The sequence below is a fragment of the Kogia breviceps genome, chromosome 19 (assembly GCF_026419965.1).
Source record: "Kogia breviceps isolate mKogBre1 chromosome 19, mKogBre1 haplotype 1, whole genome shotgun sequence".
In the NCBI taxonomy this organism is placed as follows: domain Eukaryota; kingdom Metazoa; phylum Chordata; class Mammalia; order Artiodactyla; family Physeteridae; genus Kogia; species Kogia breviceps.
The window spans coordinates 35,963,887-35,984,584 of record NC_081328.1 but is presented as its reverse complement, the minus strand read 5'-3'; the positions used below and the strand labels follow the sequence as shown (position 1 = coordinate 35,984,584).

Below are 20,698 nucleotides of genomic sequence, written 5' to 3'. Positions count from 1 at the left end.
ATAGAGGATAAATGATGACAAAACCTTGTCATTATAAATAGGATAAATAAGAAGCAGAAATAATGAAAATAATAACAGCATCATTTGCCGTTTAAAAAGGTGAGATCTTGGGGCATCAAAAAGTAAGACAGAACAGGAAAAATACAAGGTAGAGACCCACTGGGTCAGAATGTTCCGTTAGGCACTAATTCCTTTATAGGAATCAGCGAACACCTTTGCTAGGTGTTTATAGATCCTCTGTTTGTAGAAAGTACAGTGAAAAATAACAATTTGAATGTTTCGATTATCTTTCCCAGTCTGTTCCATTTTCATTATTTATTTCCTATAAATCGGGACCTTGCTGAACATAATTCTGCAGACAAGGAGGTTGATGGGACAGCTAATGTGAACGAGGAGATAGATGGTGGGTGCGTATAAGATAGATGCTATGTGTTTATGAAAAGGAGCAGTATGTCTGCATGTGAACACCCACAAAGTAGAGCAAGCAAGCGTGTAAACTATAACGGGTATTTATAGGTGGAAAAAGAGGTGCAAGGAAGATTGTATGGGAACAAACACACTGAGCCTGAAAAGGGTTTGCTTTTTTCCTACCCTCCACGTCCAAGTTCCGCTAAGATGTCCCCTGCTTGCTGTGGCTCCTGTGAAACCTCACAAGCCTTTCCATGACAACAGATGGGGGATTTCACAGCCAGAAGACACAGGAGGTCAATAGTTGAAAAGCAAGAGTTAGAAAGAGAGATCTTTATCAACATCAAAACAATCCCTCGAAAGATAGAAGGAGGAAAAATTTAAAGACGGAGCAGGAAAGAAGAAGAGCCTTTATAAAAATGCAGGTTAAAATGTTTAGGCTTTTGTATCAGCCTAGTTGTACCTTAGACTCTGCCATTTCATAAATAAAATACGGATAGCATAGACTATAATCTGGTGATAGCTACCCCAGGACATATCTAGATACACTTCTGTTATTTCAATTAAATACTGCCTTATGGTTTGTGACAACTACATAGCTACAGCGTAAATGAATTTGGAACTAAAGTGTTACTTAGGCATCCAGTAATTTTTGTTTCATTCCTCAGGTTTTACACAGCAAATAGCTATAAAATCAAGATGGTTTGTTCATTTACAGATGGAGCAGGATTGTTGTCACTGTTCTTTTTCTCCTTAATCCTCCTGCACAAAAAGAAGACAGAGCTCAGAGTCTGGCTCCCAACACTCTTAGCTTATGAGACACACTACAAAGAAAAACACATCCTCTTGACTATAATGTGAAATGCTGAATATTAATTGCTGGTATTTTGCTTATCTTTCTAGCTGAGTTCTGTCTTTTAACAATTATTCTGATGGGCTGCAGGCTTGCACTGCCAGGAGATTTTTCTCCTTTGCTTAATATTTAGAAACGCATTTTATTTTATTTTATTAAAAAAATCTTAAAGTTCATAATCCTCCTTGGAAGTTTTTAGTATCTGGAACTCTTGCCAAATACAGAATATTAGTGGGAACAGGGAAACTGCCAAAGCTCTTTGCTGAAAAGATGATGCACTTTCTGAATCTAAAAGAAAAAATATTTTTCATTCTAGGAATATTAATATTTCCTTAATGAAACTTGAGAGGGTATTACAATTTGATATAATCAATTGGTCAGTTTAAATGTCACTTCACTAGCAAATTATGAGAAAGAATATTCTCATCTTATAGGCACAGACTTTCACTCAAAATTTATATGTTAAAGTAAAAGGATTTTCAAATCTGAGGATTTAATTGTATCTTGAATGAGTCATATGTCAAGATGAAAGTTTTTAAATAGTAAGTTTTCTGAAATCATTGTCTATTATTTCTAGTGTGAGAATCAATATAATCTTTTTATTAGTCTTAAATACCACAAGTCTGGCAATGTCTGCTAATTCCAGCTTTTCTGTGTTCTAACCAATTATCCCAAGCCCCCTGTAACTAATCCTATAAGCATAGAAGTTACTGCTCTGTATATCTGCAATGAGGTTATAGTTTGCTTCAGTATTTTGCTAGTTTGGTTGGAGAGCTAGATCCATACACTACCAAGAAACGCTAGCAGACCGAGGTTTGGGGAGGCTGAGTTCCTTTTGAGAAATAATTACACAGAAACAAAGCTTTTGTGACCCCTTTTAAATAGAGCATCTCACCGAAATGTCATCCAGCCTCTTTGGCAGATTAGTGAGGAGTTTATTACTAAATCTCTGTCTAATAAACGTGCAGTTGACTCTGGAGGAGCTGCTTGTTATAATACTGGCAGTGGGAAATGGAGGGAATGTCACAGTTAAAGACACAAATTTTCCCCATAATATATTCGAATGGAAACCTCTGAATCCAATACTACATGGGCATATCTAATAAATTTACAATATTTCAGTCTCAACAGCCTTCACTGGTTAGTTTTAAAGATTTATGTGGTAAAAAATTACTCAGTGATGAATATGGTTTATTCTGTGCAGTATTGGAGGTATAAGAAATTAAACTACCGTCTTTAACAGTGAATTTATTATTACCTCTGTCAAAAGACGAAGCCTTTAACAGCATTTGTTATAAATTCACCGCAAAATAAATGGCTGGAATTTTTATACACTGGAGTTTGTAAAGCATTGGGTGATTGTGAGCATTAACCTAACCCTGCCACGGCTTATATGGTTCTAGGTAAACATTTCTGTCTGCGTCTCACAGCAAATTATCTGATCTGGGACTTTCCACCTGACTGAAAGGGGTGTGTGTGTGTGTGTGTGTGTGTGTGTGTGTTTGTGTACAAAGTGAAGGGTCTTGAACAGGATAACAGTTCAGGACTGAGGGGATTAAAGTGGAAAATGCCAATTTTACTATTTTTTTGAAAAAATGGGTTTTATAATAAATGGCCAGGGTTTAGAGAATAAGGTTGATATGTAGCTGGTTCTCTTATTTGCAGGTTTATATGCACGCATATGCACACACACATACACGCAGAAGCACACACACATACACGCACACTCACAAATACCCTCTCCCTTTTGTCCTCTCTTGGAATGAGTGTCCCTCCTCATTTATAAAAATTACCTGGAAGGAATGAGGCTGCCAGGGTTTGTTCTAGATGATTGGTTCCTGTCTGGGGGAAAGGAATGGCCTCTACTGAATTTGACCGGTGCATGACCGTTGCCTTCCAGCTGACCCCAAATCCCATTCCCATCCTCCTAACTCTCTAGCCTCCCATAGGGGTTATTAATGAGAGAAAACACTATCATCATCGTCATCTTCGTCATCACAGCACAGTGTTGACCTGCTTGTTAACATGAAATGGGGTTATGGGGACAGCTTCTGCTTCTCTTTTCGTATCATCATAAATAAGAAAAGATATTTTCTGATGGTACCCTCCCTCACTGTCCCCTTTGGTTAGGTCAGAGGTGAATGATAGCTCTTTGGCAGGCATTGATCAGTTTCATCACTATGTTTGTGCAGTCTGTGTCCCAGGTCTGTATTCTCCCCACTTCCTACCCCCAAATTACTTCCCAAGTTACCCTGCCCATCCCCCAGTCAACCAAGTGGAGGGTAATGGTGCCTGAGGAAGTCCTAAATGGACACTAGATGTCACCAAACACCTCCTTTCCCTCAGAGTCCTGAAATAAAAAAAATAAAAAAAAAAAATAAAAAAAAACTTCATTTAAAGCAATTGAAGGAATTAACTTATCTGTTTTTATGAGGTGTTGTCACATTCAACTAAGCACACTTAAAAGAGGAAGTACTGCTGCATTCAGATAATTTTTACAACATACAAATCTCTTCTGGAGGGGTTGGGGTCAAGGGAGGGGAAAGGTCTACATTCTTTAAGTAGTCCTTTGAGGGAGTAGGTGAAGAACACTGGGCTTTAAAAATCCCATTATAACAGACATGGTGTTACGGTAACATAGTCCAGGTGTGCCAGGGACAGGCCTGCTGCATTTGGATAACTAGGAGCTGGGTTTGGAGCCAGGACCCGGCCTGAATTTAAGTAGCTCCAATCCAGTGGCGGAAGCTACCTGTCATCCAGGATGATGGAATTGGTCCATCCTCATCCACATAAGACCCATGGCCATCTGACAGCATCATATGTTCAATGTTAAACTTGACCTTGCCTTTAAGGCTCCCTGTTTCCATACCAACTGTACCAGCAGAGAAAACAACCAAAGCATGGTGTGTTTGGGCGGTGAGAATATCTCACCACCCTGGCTAAGCCACCATGTAAGTATAACCCTTCTGTGGTGTCCAGCTTGTTGCTCCAAGGCTGACTTCCATGGAAATAAGTAGCTGGAAAAATCTTGGAGGAGCCCAGGGCCAACTCATGAGTCATACAACATAAGCTCAAGAGATGCAGCCTATCAACTCTGTTTACCTTAAATGGTAAACAGGGACCATTTAAGGGTCATTCAGGGACCTCTGCTTCTTTCTAGACAATTGAGAGTTTCTTTCTCTCTCTTTAATTTGCCCTTATCTGCTGGACAGCTCATGTTACCACTATAAATTACTTCTGCAAGAGGAGCCTAATTTTTAAATGGGCGTTTATTTAGGTTATCTCAAAGAGTAGAACAAGCACCTTTATTATTTAGAAAAAGGTTCCCTAGTGAGAGGCCTTTAAGCCAGTAAGACAGAATCACTTCTCTGAAACATGGAAACTGTGGCTGTCTTATCCAAATAGACTTCTTACCTCCCTTTCTCCTACTTACAATAAATACTCACAGCAGTGCTGGTGCACAGAAGGGCCTTACCATCCTCAGATAAAAGGAACTAAGCCAGGGCGCAGTGTTACTGCACCGAGGGTGATTCAGCACCTACCCTGTCATGCCTGGTGCCCAGGCTGAATGGATTTTTGGAGTACACCTGTTGTTGAACCCCTGCCAAGTACTGATGGCCACTAACCCCCAAATCACTTTTTCCCGCTGTTGATGTTTGGAATGTCAGACAGGACTGAGCAGCAGCCGGCGTGTATTTCAAACACAGCAGATGGATTTTTATATTAGCTCCTATTTCATGTTCAGGCAGAGCGACCGCCACACTAAAACCGCAGCCTCTGTGCTGCCGAGTTTGCTTCTGTGAGATTAATTTTGTGAAATTAATTGGGACAAGATTGAAAAGGAAATTAAAATGTAGCTGAGTGAATAGGCCTTTCAAACACCTTTTTCCTGCTCTATTCAAACTTGAATTCTGCGGTGGTCTCAGGCATGGTGGGAAGTAATTTATGGGAGCCATTGGTTACGTATGAGGAGACCTGCACAAGCACCACAATCTGGAGCCACTGAAGAGCGTTAAACACCCCGCAGTGGCCTGAACTGCGTCCCTGCACCGGGTGGAAGCGAAGTTCGGTCCCTGCACCAAAAATGCTGTTCAGAAATATCTGGGCCCAAAAGGAACGTGGGAACGTCCACTGGATGCACAGATCTGCTCCATTATTAAAATCTCCTTTTAATATATTTGTGGCCCAAATTGGAACTCAGTGCATTAAGTGGGCATGCAACTTGGTGGGGCTTAGTAATGGATAGATGTGTTAGGGGAGGTGGGCGGGGTCCTGCAGACTGTGCCATTGCTTACTGTTTCAGAGCTGTGATACATGGCTCTGGCCTCTCCTCAAAGAAGTTTGAGCAACTGATCAATTTTGCCAGTGACAAACTCTCTCAGACCAGGAAAGGCACAGTGCATTTCCATGTGAGGCCTCTTCACTGGATGGCCTTCTATTTCCAAGAGAGGACCTTTTAAGCTTTCGAACATCTCTGTGAAGCGTTCTTGGCAGGACAGGCTACCTTTTTTTTTTCTCTCAATTCACTAATAATTTATTGAACTCCTAGTGTGTACCCAATATTGACCCCAAAAGTTTACTCTATTGTTAGTGGAAAAGAGGGGAATATAATAATAATTATCATCCTAGATGCCAGGTGCTTCTTTATACAAATTCTCTAATGAAAGTATCACAACACCCTATAAATAGAAATTATCCCATTTTTACAGATGAGGAAACTGAGGATTAGCAAGATTAAGTGACTGTGTTCAGGGTCACATAAGTAACCCACCTGTTGACAATTTGCTTCTCTAAGAATCAGACAGGTGATGGGCATGTGGTTATCTATGGGGGTGCAGCTTTCTTACCCAGCCAATCATCTTCTCTGGAAAAAAATTTTTTAAAGGGTAAATAGCTCTCTTTCTGGGATCTTTCCTGGCCAAAGGCCCTAGACCCTAACAAACTCTCTTGGCCCTAGGATTCTGGGATTCAGGGTTGGGTCATACTTGGGCAACTATTAAGAAACAGTAGGTGTGGTATGTGTGTTTATGTATGTATGTATATATATATATATATATATATATATATAAAATGAATATTATTAATCTATAAAAAAGAATGAAAAAATGCCATTTGCAGCAACATGGATGGACCAAGAGATTATCATACTAAGTGTAGTAAGTCAGAGAAAGACAAATATCACATGATATCACTTATATGTGGAATCTGAAAAGAATGATACAAATGAACTTACTATTTATAAAATAGAAATAGACTCATAGACACAGAAAACAATCTTATGGTTACCAAAGGGGAAAGGGGGAGGGAAGGATAAATTAGGAGTTTGGGATTAGCAGATATATACTACTCTATATAAAATAGATAAACAACAAAGCCCCACTGTATAGCACAAGGAACTAAATTCAATACCTTGTAATAAACTATAATGGAAAGGAATCTGAAAAAGAATATATATATATACATATATATGTAAAACTGAATCACTTTGCTATACACCAGAAACTAACATAACACTGTAAATCAACTATACTTCAGTTAAAAAAAAAACACAAATAGGGCTTCCCTGGTGGCGCACTGGTTGAGGGTCTGCCTGCTGATGCAGGGGACACGGGTTCGTGACCCAGTCTGGGAAGATCCCACATGCTGCGGAGCGGCTGGGCCTGTGAGCCATGGCCGCTGAGCCTGCGCGTCCGGAGCCTGTGCTCCGCAATGGGAGAGGCCACAACAGTGAGAGGCCCACGTACCGCAAACCCCACCCCCCAAAACCACAAATAAATACCAACAAAAAAGAGAGAAAGAAACAGCAGGGAGCAGCAGGAGCCCAAGAATAAAGTTATTACCCCCCAATTCCCACCCCACTTCCCCATCCAGGGGCCACTTCTGTTCTCTACCTGCCACCCCTGCCCCTCAGAATATTTCTCTTATCATACAAAGAGAGAGAGAAAAGCCAAATGCATTTATGAGGACCCAAAACAAAAGAACTTAGAATTTTTTTGTTTGTTTAATCTGCATAAATAATTAAAGCTAAGACACATTTTTGTGTGGAATTTCTTTAGCAGATTTGCAAAGTCAGCCTCACCGTGTTTATTTAGACCGGGAATGTTTGAGGTGGAAGGAACCTTACAGATCTAACACAACTCCCTCATTTTACAGGTAAGGAAACTGCTCCAGGTAAGCTGAGCTGCACTCAGTTGCATCTTGTCTTGTGTTTCTCAGGGAAATAGACTTCTCTAGGTTCCTAAGAAGTGGGCTTTTCTTGCCTGACAAAAGTTCTACTGGCCAGAGAGAAAAGTAAAATGGAGATTTCTAGATACCATTTTTCTGGACTAACCTCAACTTGGGTCAGTTCTGTCCCTGCAGGTGTGAGAGGCAGGCTGCAGGCTGTAACTGACTCCAATAAAGGGAGCCAGCTGGGGCTAAATATGGAATAAATTTAGGATCCATATGAGAGAAAATTCCTGAGATTAGGAGTTACTGAACATCTGAATAGACATACAGCTGATAATGGCAGTGGAATCTCCTTTACTATCTGTCTGAATTGGTTCATTTGTGCTTTTTAGAGGCAAGGGAATGGATCGGGTGGCCTTTTAAGGTTCCTTCCTGTCCAAGGACTCTTATTGAGTTAAATAATATAATAAAGGTAAATCCAATCTGAAATGCTCCCCAAGCCAACGTTAACTGGAATGAAGTTTTATGAGGGAAACTTCAGTTAAGCTTCTAGCTTCTCATTTCTTCCCTTGCCATGCAGAGATGAGCAATGTGGAGAAGCTGGTGTAGCTTTTGGGGTAAGAAATGTGCTGCTACCAAGGTAAGGGATGACTACGAACTCAGGACCTTCCAGGAGATGGAGAAAGATGCCCGATAGAACCAAGGCAGCAAACTGTTCCCTGTGAATTAAACTCTGATAACATTGGCTTTTAGTAATGGAGGAGGGTAAGGGGGGGGTGGTTAAAAAGACCCAAAACAGGTTGGGGAAGGTCCCCGTGTTCTTTGGTATCTCAAAATTACAACAGCCCTGGTAACCGCAGACAGCTCTATACTGCAGGGCAAGTCACCGTACAGCCCCTTCTAAATGGAGGAAAGGGACCCCCAGTGAGAAGTCATTAACAAAGGCAAATAATCAAGACCTAGAGAGAAGGCCAGCAGACAGTCTGACTCTTGTTCTCCCCTCCTCCTGCTGCAGGCACCTCAGACAATGTAAACAGTTAATTTGTTCACCTGCAGGCTCTGGGCAAACAGAGGCCTGGTCACACCTGAGTGGATAACTCGATTACCCCAGCGTGGTAAGGTACACAAATTCTATTACTCGGCAAACCTTGCTTTCGGGCATTTGAAATACCAATCAGGCCAATGTCCACTCCCTTCTTTGCTTCCAATTTATTCTTGGTGTATTGGAGCTGCACTGGAATGGCACTAGAGTGGTGCTGAATTAGGAGTCTGGCAGAAATCACTAGAAGATTGTGATCTCACCCAGCAGGGATTGCAGGCCTCCTGCTCTCTGGAAAAAGGTTGGGTCTGAATTTGGCCCTAGTTCAAAGGGGACTCGTTGGAACTGCTGAAAGGTACCTTCCTCAGCCCTGGTCTGTTTCTTAAGGAGCTTGTGGTATATTTCAAACTGAGACAAACACCTGGCCAAGGTAATGACATTTACAGAACAAAGATAAATTGCAAATGATGGGTTAATAACACAATGGGTTTTCAATTTTCCTTTATGGAGTTCACATACTAATCAATTAAAGAGCAAATTATGCCCTTTCAAAAATGTGTTTGTTGATGTTGATTGCCTCATAGAGGAAGAACTTTTTAACAAGTATTTTAGGGACAGAATCGATTTCCTTAGCCCACCTATACAGAATATGTGCAGTCTTTCTTTACAAGGATGGTGTTACTGATCCCTCAAACAGTAGCCCATGAGTTTTGAAGCTTCTTCACATTGGTGATGGATCTGCAATAATATATCCTTATTTTTGCCCATTTTTTTTGTATCCAGCAATACCATTTGTGAGATGGTTAGCTGTGGCTAGGGGCTACCTCTGTGACTGAGGAAGAGAATGAAGTTAGCTGGCCCTTGTGAGTTGGATTCACTATCTTGGCTTTGTCAGCACTTGCTCAAACCAACTGAGCTAACTAGCTCTGACTCCTCCCCCCCATATATAACTATGTTACAGTGTTGTTTATCTATAGATGAAATAAGAAGGCGGCTGACCCAGCTAGAATATTTTCAAGAGTATTTTACACTAATAAATTATGTACATGGCATGACCTTTTAAGCACCACAAGACCCTTTAAAAAGATCAAAATTTGATTGGCATAGTTTTAGTATTATGTCTACTTTATCTTATTTTTAAATTTGAAAATTGGTTCCTAAATATGAATTTTCAATTAAAATTTTCCCTGACACTTATAAAACAATGGAAGTTTACGTGTGAGGGAGCCACGTAATACACACAAGAGAAGAATATGACATGGGATAATTCTGGTTATGGTGACTGCATCATCAAGAGTGAGAAAATCGACTTTTGATCCAAGCCCCACTCTCTGAATCCTTACCTTGCTCAGAATGCGGATGAGGTCACCCCGTTGGAAGGACAGTTCATCTGGCTGGTCACCATGGCAATCCCATAGGCCCTGATAATAATTGGCATAGTCCACTGATCAAAGAGAGGAGAAATCAAAGTTAAAAGGACCCTGTCTTTTTCTATGGAGCCCACATTTTTGCTGCAAATGGAAACCAAGGCTCTGATATTACCCCTAGGAAACCTAAGAATCAGGGGGTTTGGGATGAGATACAGCCAGACACTCAGCATGAGCAAAGGACTGTGGGAGAAGGAGATCATTAACTAACATTAAATATTTACAGTTCACCCTTAGTCAGATGCTATTCAGTAATATGATAAATATATTTGTTTATTAATAAAGGAAAATCAGGCAGGTAATTTTTCACTTGGTTTATAAGTAAGCAGCACAAAGAGATTTTCTGCCAGACTTTCCTCATCCAGGGCATCTAAACTATCCAGTGCTTCTTTTTATTATGTATTGAAGGAATGAGATGTCTCCTACTTCTGCTTGTTTACGAGAGAGGCTGAGTCAGCCAGCACAGATCTGCATTGCAGTCTCACAGGTTGGCCTCCTCTGTTACACAGGAACTTCATCCTGGGCACTTCCCACCCAGGTACTTACTATATGAGGTAATTACCAATAAATGTGGAAACGAATAGCCCAGTCTTTAAGTGGAACCAAGGGGGTGTCTCATCCATTACAACTAAATTCTGGGTGGGCTGGCCCTTTTCCAGCATCTCATTTGTAGACGCTGAACATGTCTGCCAAGATTTATCTGCAAGCCCCCAGGGGAAGAGAAACCAAAGTGATCTGCATTAAAAATGAAAGCAACCGAAGACGACAGACAAACCAAGCTTTAGAAGCAGCTGAAGAGATTTACTGGGCTTCTCAGCAAGACTAGATGGCAGTGATGCCACAGGACAGTCATCGATTCTTAACAATGAAGAATTTGTATTGATCTTCTTCTACCCGGAAAGGTTAAACACTAGAGTACAAAGTGGGAGAGGATCTGGGGATTTGAATGGCAGGAGAGCTAATGCCCACTGGACCAGCGATAATGTGGCAGTGTTCCCTGTTCCTTAGGACACTATGTATGAGAGTGATATGCAAAGCACCTACAAAAGATGACATTCCTATTGATGCGAGTTAGGAGTCCTGGGTTCTAATTAAAATTCAGATGATCTAGGGGGACCTTATTCTACAGTTTCCACCTTTCCCTTCATTTGTCTTGACCCTCCCATGAGGAGTGATGGTGCTAGTTGCCGAGGATGGGAATAGATACAGGGCAAGTGGGCAGTGGGGGGACAGAGGCCCTGGCTATATTTGCTTTTTTTCTCCTTGCTCCTAACTTATGAGCAATTCAAAGAATAAAGGCACAGAGGAACAAAATCCCTATATGTCTCTGGAAAAGAACTTTAGTAAGAATCTTAAAGTGCACAAAAACAGAGGGGGACAGAGCTGTTTAGTTAAGATTCAGATATTGCAAACAAAACTAAAAATGTTAACCATATAGAAACTCAGGCATGTTTTCTTTACACAGAAAATGTTTGTATATAGACAACAGAGGGTAGCAAACCAGACAACGACACTGGAAACATTCTGGCACAGAGTTAAGAATATGTTTGGAAAAAAAAATTCATTAGGAAAAAATGCTAACTATTGAAAAGACAAGGCATGTTTTTTTTAGGGGGGATATCAGTGCATGAAATTATAGACAAATATCAGTTCCTGAAAAATGAAAGTAGTTTTCCCAGAGGATATAATGCTTTTTCAGTTGTAATGGAGTTGATTATTCACCCCAAGATTTTGCCTAAGTTTAGGAATGAAAAGTATATTGACATCAATATTCTTCATGGATTTATATGTGATAAAGAAAATAATTTTATAAAAATAGATTTTTAAAAAACTTGATGTTTCCAAACTGTAAGACTGACAAAGTTCTCTTGGCTTTTTCTGGCCTAGCAGATGGTCACTGTGATGTACTGCTCCCCACATGCCTGGGTGTGGGACAGCTCCTGAGATTATGAGTACCTTTTGGGTATATATGTAAAAAGTGATTTGATATTGGGTATCTAAGACACCTGGGGATAAGACCTGGAAAAAGAGCTATTCTAAAAGCACAACAGATCATAGGGAACGCAAGAAACTAGCAGAAAGACAAAAACCTTCCAAGAAAAACTAAAGATAGAAGGTGCCTTCAATTTTTCATAAGCTAAAGGCCCAAAGAAGATAGAGCTCAGGAATCCAGGAGATAGTTTAGCCTAGCCCAAGAACTGGAATCGTCAGAATCATAACAAGGCTGCTTTGGAAAATAAGCAGAATGAAGGGCTAAAAATGGGGAAAAGGTTGGACTTGCTATCTAAACAGAGGTATTCTGGTATTAAAGAAATCAGGGAGAGGAACGTCTTAACTGGACAAGATTGGATTCTGTATTGCAGACTCCCAGTTTAACACATGTGATCGGCTTTGGGTATATGTGTGCACAGAACTTCACTACATTCATTCTTTAGCCTTCAACAGACATGTACACAGAACCTACTGTGCCAGGGACTGTGCTAGATGCTGGGAATTCTGCATCAGCCACACACACAGTCCCTGCCCTTAGGGCTGCCATCCAGCAGTGGAGGCACCATGAAACAGCCACACAACTATTTATTTATTTATGATTGCGATATGTCTGCAAAGGAGAAGTTGAGGGTCCTGTGTATAATAGGGAATCTAACCTAGTCTGACGGGTCAGAGAAGGTTTCCCTGAAGCTTTAGCTGTAAAACAAAAGCCTGATCAAACCTTGAAGAGGTGAAGAGGTAAGGCCAAGGAGGGCTTTATTCCTGAAGCTTGGCCCCAGGAAGAGCTTGAAGGCTGGGAGGTCTGCTGGGCCAGTCCAGCTTCTCCCTAAACTTGCCCAGCATGTCCTTTGAACAGAGGAACATGAGGAGACTTTGATGTCTTTAGATCAGTAAGGAATTGGGAGCCTGAGAGGAAGGATTGCCTCTGTGGGCTGGATTGAGGTTCCTTTAGGTTTACCCTCCTCTGGCAGCAGTCTGAGATCAGAAATAGTGCAGCATTCTGACCATTTAATTAATTCAAAACATCCTCATTCTCATTTTGAGGACATTATTCCATCTAATTATTTTTTTCCTGTCTGTCCATTTGGAATGAAAAACAAAAGAATAAAGCTTAATGCCAGCATTTCTCAACGTCTCTCCAAAAAACGTAACTCTGCACTAAATAAAGCCTGGTAATTCAAAAGAAAAGCACTAATATATTCGGCATAAAACAGACAGAGGACCTAGAGCAATAATTACACCACTAATAACTAAAACAGTTATAACAATTAACAACAATTACAATGATAGAGAAGATAATGGGTATGGTCACAGCATTTAAATTGCCAGCAGAGCTGAGGAGGACTTTTTCTAGAGAAAGAAAAAGGGGGGAAGCATCTTATTTTCTTTATCCCATGTAAGAGAAGCTATGCTCCCAGCAGGTAAATTGTCACAGGAAGACTAGCAGACCAAATTTAAAAATATATTGTTTTTCTCTCTTTTCTAGGTATTTATTGCAAAGCATCTGTCATTCCACACCAAGTCTTTATAACCAGTGACAGTCATTTCTCCTGTAACTGAGGCCAAGCTGGTGCTACTATTGACAGAGTCAATATTTGAAAATGAGCCTCCATGACGGGGAGAGTTCTAAGGTGAAAGGAGCAGACACCATTCTGCCTTCCCCCCTCCTTAGGGACAAAAGAGCCTGACTATGTTCTTTCCAGAGTTCATATGTCACCTTGGGCTTCTGTTTGGGGGATATTGGGTAGCTCCAGAATTCAAGCTGTGACCAAGGAAAAGAGGCAAAAGGCAAGTCAGCATGTTGTTTACATTTTCTTGATAAGCAAAAGGACTGTGCCAGTGTGGCCCTGGGTATAACTACTTAACAGATTATAGAAAAGAGAGACAAAAGGAGAAGACAGATAAAGCCAGTTCTTGCTAGAGCATGAGAAATGGACAAAGAAGGCCAAAGCAATGGCCCATTGGAAGGGACTTGAAATGTTCTCTAGGCCAGGCCAGAAAGGCCACCATGTTCAGTCCATTAAGGCAGACTCAGTCTGATACCTTATTAACCATTTCAGAAAGAAAGGCATAAAAAATTTTGCCAAGCTCCACTGACTATGACACCAGAACAGGAAGAGCAACTGAACAATACTATTTGCTTGTTTTCATAGCCCTTTAAGTCTTTAAGTTTTGAAATTACTATGGTCCTTAATGTTATAGGTATGATCTTGAAGTGGGGAACACTCACAGATCCTCACTTTCATCTCCTGTGTTCCTTTTGTTGGGCCAAAGTTATAACTGGGTGACGATCCACTCACATTTGTCTTGGGAAATAGGTTTCAAAAAGTAAGAGCTGCAAATACCTCTGTGGCTCCCCTGTTTCTTTTGTGTAATAGTTCACTCCATTGGCTGCCACTAAAGTGGAAAAAGTGCCTCAGAAATGGAATGCTCATCAGCAACCATTTTTCTGCCCTGCAGAAATAAGTGAACATGGGCTCCCCCTTGGCTGAGTTTGCCTACAACTTCAGAGCGAAAGCAACCTGTTTCAAGATCCTCCTCGGTCAGAGGTTTGACCTATCTAAGGATGATTTGTGCCTCCAGCTCTGCTTTTTGTTTTTCATGGCATACCTAAGCAAATGGCCAGTCGTTTTTATACAGACAGCAGAGAATGAGTTCTATTTTTGGTTACCTGGACATGCCTTCTCATGATAGGGAAGGGAGATAAGCTGTCATCACCAAAGACACTTAGTGTTAGATTGTTAGGCTGATGGGCTGGAATTTAGTGAAAATCTGAGGTGTTGAAGAGTCACTCATTAGAATAACCCTGTTACTAACAGTCAAGCTGTAAACCGAGCTCTTTATAGATTGAATAATCAATACTACAAGGCCGTGATAGATTTTCTAGGTAACAGAACAAAATAAAAGAAATTACATCTTACAGGGTCATTAACACCCAATCAGGATAAACTGAATTCCTTTTCCCCCTCTTCTGATAAGCTCTTAGTTGGGCTTTAAAAATGTAAGCAGTTCCATCAGGGAAAAGCACAGCATTCCAGGAAAAGGATCCCTGGAATAGTGAAGAAAAGTATGTGGATTTTAAAGGTGACGCTGCTAGCCATGGTATCTTTTAGGAGAAAATATTTTTCCCTCTCAAAGGGCATGTGACACCTGACTTGCCCAAGTGAACCAAACCTGTGTAGCTTGCCTATTACAGAAGAATTCACATTGTCCTGGAGCTCCCTGCCTTTTATATGCCTACCCATCCCTCGAACCTCTGTATTTTATTGTTTTAAAGCTAAGTGATGACATTTGGATGTTACATATTTGTTGCAGTTTCTATAGCTCCTTTGTAGAAAAGGCACAATATAAATTCAATAAATAAATAAGTAAACACAGATAATATAAATTCCTGCCTCAGATTCTGCAGAGAGAGGGAAAAGTCCTCTTCTGTTTTTTTAAATCACTAAGTCACCTATCATTATAACTGGTGGGAGGTATAAACCATAGAAACATATTTAGAGCTCACTACACTTTAACAACACCTATTTTGGAGGCAGGAAGCATGAGGAACAAAGGGTTTTGTGTTTTTTTAAAAATGTACTTGAACGATAGCTGCTGGAACAGTTAAGAAATAAATCTCTCCTCACTCTTCAGATTGAACCTTAGAAGGAGGGGTGGAAGGAAGAAAAGAGAGGAGGGAGACGTCTGAAACTGAATTTTAGGCTTTTGCCAGAAGACTGCTGCTTCCCAAGGGAGTTTAAAGATGGCCATAGGAAGTTTCTCGTTACTCCACCCAAGCTGTCCACATGAAGTGCTTCTTTCCTGCACTAGCAAAGGAAGTTGGTTGAGAAGAGACGTATGTGGGACATGACTCGGTCAGTAAACAGATTTTTTGTTGGAATTCTGTACGGCAAGTAGAATGGTAAAAACTAAGATTCAGAATGGACTTAATCACATGTGTTAACTGTCACGAGGTCCTTACTTGAAACTACACTAACATTCCTGTTATACTTGCCTCAGTTCTCTCTCTGGCTTTGGCACATGAATTCTGATGCTGCCTCTTTGCTGTCTTTTCTCTCCTCATGAGAAGCTGGGTGTCTATGAAGTTGGGTCCTTCACTAAACCTGTTACATATTCTCTTCCCATGGAGAATGAACCAAGGAAAGGGCCTTTGCTGAATGGATTAGGAAGAGAAGAAAAGGCACGAGGAAAGGAAGAGAGAGGAGAATGGGAAAAGGGGAGGCTGGAGAAACAGAGGGGGAACAGGATGGGAAGAGGGAAAGAACCCCTAGGCTTAAAACTTCCATAGAATTTCTAAGAAAAAGTCAGCCAGTATCTAAATCAGGCACTTTCAGGCTCTGCTAATGGAATGAATGTCCTTGAGGTGGCCTTTGCAACACATATTCCTTTACAGACAATGACAGACTAGGTCCTTGGTCCACTTAAGGAGGCTTTAGTGGGGCATCTGACCTTAGAAAGGATGGGCTCACTAACAGACTGAAACATGGTTAACAGTCTGGGATGAATAAGAGGTAATTTTGTATTCAACAAAGCTGTTACATATTCATTTCCAAATGTGCCTGGAATCAAACCAGGCTATCAGAAGTCAACATAACCAAGCAATTTTATCCTTCACTCCATGTTCACTTTTCAGATCTGACACATTTCCATTCCCCTCTGAACTTGCAATCTCCAGGCCTCTCAGATAGGAGACTTTTGTATTCTTTCCAGTCTCAATCCTCTGATCTCTTAGAGATGAGACAATTCTATTTTCACTGTACTGATTTAAGAAATACTGATAGAAAAAAATAAATATATGGTTTGGCTTCCCACCCTCTCTAGGATAAATCTTAGCAGTTCTGGGAACATTAATTAAAGTGAATGGGTGGCTGCTTTTAAAGTTAAGATCGGGCTTCCCTGGTGGCGCAGTGGTTGAGAGTCCGCCTGCCGGTGCGGGGGACACGGGTTCGTACCCCGGTCCGGGAGGGTCCCACATGCCGCGGAGGGGCTGGGCCCGTGAGCCATGGCCACTGAGCCTGCGCCTCCGGAGCCTGTGCTCCGCAACGGGAGAGGCCACAACAGTGAGAGGCCCCGCGTACCACAAACAAACAAACAAACAAACAAAAAATAAAATAAAATAAAGTTAAGATCGTTCCTTGTCCAGTCATCTTATTCAGGACTGTTGAGGTCAACACACCAGTTACCCTCTTAATTAGCAAGTCTGGTAATGTTTGTAGTCAGAGAAAGGTGCTTTCTCCAGTGGGAAGCCCGAATGTCCTATCCAGCACCTGTACATTTTTGAAGCTCTCATACCTCCTTTTTGTTGAGTGCCACTCTCATCCTCTTCTAGATCATGCTCTTCATCTGTGGGGATAAACATGATCAGCATTAGCAATTAGTGGTCAGCAGTCTGTTATTTGTACTGATGGGTCTTCTATCTCCGAGCTCATCACACTCTCTTCTTTAAGGCAATAATTACCATTAAAAAAAAAAACTCTCACCTTCAACTGGCCTTCTCTTATTTCCATCTCTGTTCATTCATTCACAAATAGTTTTAAGTGCTTACTGTATGCAAGACACTGCACTAGGAACTGAAGATGCAGTGATGGAAAAGACTGGCTGGGCACCCGCCCTATGGAGCTTCCGATCCACTGGATTATTTAGGTGCCTGTTACTAGGATCCTAATCCTTTTCCTCAAACCCTATTTCTCCTCCGGTTCTAGCATTGGGGCTTGTAGTTATCTTTTCACTCTTGTTATTCAGCCTGCTTCACTCATGAGAGTGGAAGCTCCTGAGGGCAGTTGGGATGAATGGCAGGTACACAATGAATTCTAAGTCAATGCTATTTTCTAACTCCATCCAAGTGTTTATATGGTCAAAGTCACAACATGATTGGCCTAAGTTTCTTACCCTCATTAACCTGTTTCATCCCAGACTTCGTACTAGCTGATAACATGGGAATTGGGTCCTTATCAAGACAGCATGATTACCAGAATCATATTAAGCTATTTTATATGTGGGGTAAAATGCACAGAAATACACTTGCTGTTCTCCTTTTCATCATTACATCCTCCACACACACACACGGAATGAATGGGGCATAAAAGGGAACATTTTGAGGGATGAATACTCAGTTTCTTCCGGCCACATGTACTTTCCTTTCTCTCTGTGGATCTTAGGGCACTTACCTGTCTTGCTTCCCCATAGTTATACCATTAAATGGAACTTTTGAGGCAATGGCATAGGACAGCCCTCCCGCCCCCCCCTCCCGTTAAATATAAGGTTTATAGGGCAACATGAGTTCTGGTATGTCAGACTAGGGGAAGTAAACTCTAAGCTCATAACTAAGAAGAAATGGCATAAAAATATGTCAAAACACTACAGAGCATTAAAGAATTGCAATTGATTTCACATACAAAACGATATAGCTCCCCTGAAAAAATTAAAATTAATATTGTTGTTGGGATTTATACTTTGGGAAATAAGTCACATTACCAAGATTTAAAAATATGTGGGACTTCTCTAGTGGTGCAGTGGTTAAGAATCCACCTGCCAATGCAGGGGACATGGGTTCAAACCCTGGTCTGGGAAGATCCCACATGCCACGGAGCAACTAAGCCCATGTGCCACAACTACTGAGCCTGTGCTCCAGAGCCCGTGAGCCACAACTACTGAGCCTTCGTGCCCTAGAACCTGTGTTCCACAACGAAGAGAAGCCACTGCAATGAGAAGCCTGTGCACCGCAGGGAAGAGTAGCCCCTGCTCGCCGCAACTAGAGAAAGCCCGCGCGCAACAACAAAGACCCAACGCAGCCAAAAAAAAAAAAGAAAAGTGATATATGATATCTCTCTCTCTATATATATAGATATAGGTTGTATCTGCCCTATAAGATTCTGTGGGAAAAGGACTCAACTCTACTTATCTCCACGGATGACCTTGCAGCAGACAATTTCCTACTTACCACCTGTAGTGTTCCTCCAACTCTCCATGAGGAATAAAGATGTGAGATAATGGAGGAGTGAAATCAAATATGGGAAATAGATCACGCTGAAATAAATCATGTTAAACATCATTCTTTGCACATTGTCTTCTTATTACTTGCCACTTCCTTCCTTCCTCTGCTATGATGCTCTTCCTTTTTGACGTGGGACCAATTTCACAGGATTGAAAACATTCAAAGAAGAGCTGGTATGTTCTCAGTTTTAGAGATACCCAATAATTTGGACAGAGGACAGCTCTTTTGCTGATATCAAACAGCTTAATCAACAAAGACCAGTAATTTGCTGTGCTTAGGCACTTTTGCAGAGAGGGTTTATTCTGCCTTTGCTGTCTGTGCGCAGATGTCTCTTCCTCCCAATTCTAATCAATGTAAATTGGGTCAGATCTCCGCTGTGAATTACAAATTGGATCCGAAGTTGGAGGGTCACCGTGCCTGCTACTCCACCTCCTTCCCACCACCATTAGATGGGAAGCTACACCAAAGATCTTTTCTAAATAAATCAGACTTTATTGTAAAACTCGGCCACTGACGAGACATAACCTCATTAGCATTGATTTTAAAATACATTATTGAAAGTGGCTTGCCTGCTTTTGCATTTGTAAAATAGGAGAATGTAAATGTATTTGCAATGATAAAAATGAAAACTAAAACTTGATTCCTTTATCCTTTCAGGCAACAGCACTTAATCCAGTCATGATACAAAAATGGAAAAAATAAAACTCTACTTTATTTATGCAGTTCAATTCCAGAACAGATACTCTGATTTCCATTGTGCCTGTGGAGTCACCTAGAAAGAAAGCAGACTGTTGGCCGTAGATCTTATATATCGTTTGCCACCATTGCTAAGTATTATGGTGTTGGATGTGAACCGGGAAGCTCTAGTCCCTACATCTGTTCTATCTAATGTTGTCCCTCCCGGGTGGCTGAAAGTGGGCTCCAGTCAAGAAGCCTAGCTGCTGAAGTGAGAGGCTGGGTGCTGTGCCTCTGTGGCCTTTGAAAGAGCGAGTATGGGGACCATCATCTGGTGAGGAGAATGCCCTCTACAACTGTATGTGAAAGACACACCTCTCAGCACCTTCCCAGCTTCAGAGGGTACCATTCACACAGAGGCATACAATTTACCTTGGATCCTTCAGTGAAATCAAACTGGTATTTTTCAAACTCCAAAGTCAAGGAAACTGATTATATGGCAACAGAAAAAAAGTCTCTTTGCTCACAAAAGGGGGTTAAACAGCCAAATTTCTCTCTCTTTTTTTCATCTGTAAGGTGAGGCTTTATTTTTTTTTTTAATTAATGAATTAACTATTTATTTATTTATTTATTTTTGGCTGTGTCGGGTCTTCATTGCTGCATGTGGGCTTTCTCTAGTTGCAGCGAGCGGGGGCTACTCTTCATTGTGGTGTGTGGGCTTCTCATTGCGGTGGCTTCTCTTGTTGCGGAGCACAGGCTCTAGGCACAGGCTTCAGTAGTTGTGGCATGCGGGCTCAGTAGTTGTGGCTCGCAGGCTCTACAGCGCAGTCTCAGTAGCTGTGGTGCACGGGCTTAGTTGCTCCGCGGCATGTGGGATCTTCCCGGACCAGGGCTCGAACCCGTGTCCCCTGCATTGGCAGGTGGATCCTCAACCACTGCGCCACCAGGGAAGTCCTGAGGCTTTAATTTTAAAAAGATTATTTTGAAAAAAAAATTTTTTTGGGCTAAAGAGCTTGTTGAACTTCTCTATAAGAATATTATTAGGCATTTTAGCATGACATCTACTAAAATACATCTTCATTTAAGAAGGAAGTAAAATTTATGTGCTAGCTCAACTTTACACAGTAATAGATTATAAT

The 20,698-nt window shown here is 41.2% G+C and overlaps 1 protein-coding gene across 1 annotated transcript in view; it reads right to left on the bottom strand.

Moving 5' to 3' along the window:
- SKAP1 (src kinase associated phosphoprotein 1) overlaps window positions 1-20,698 on the bottom strand; it is a 267,412-nt gene that overhangs the window by 12,321 nt on the left and 234,393 nt on the right. Inside the window, exons 10-11 of the mRNA XM_067022143.1 lie at window positions 17,183-17,233; window positions 9,812-9,912 (exon numbers count right to left, since the gene is read on the bottom strand). Of these exons, the coding sequence (XP_066878244.1) occupies window positions 9,812-9,912; window positions 17,183-17,233 (152 nt within the window). The remainder of the gene's footprint in view (window positions 1-9,811; window positions 9,913-17,182; window positions 17,234-20,698) is intronic.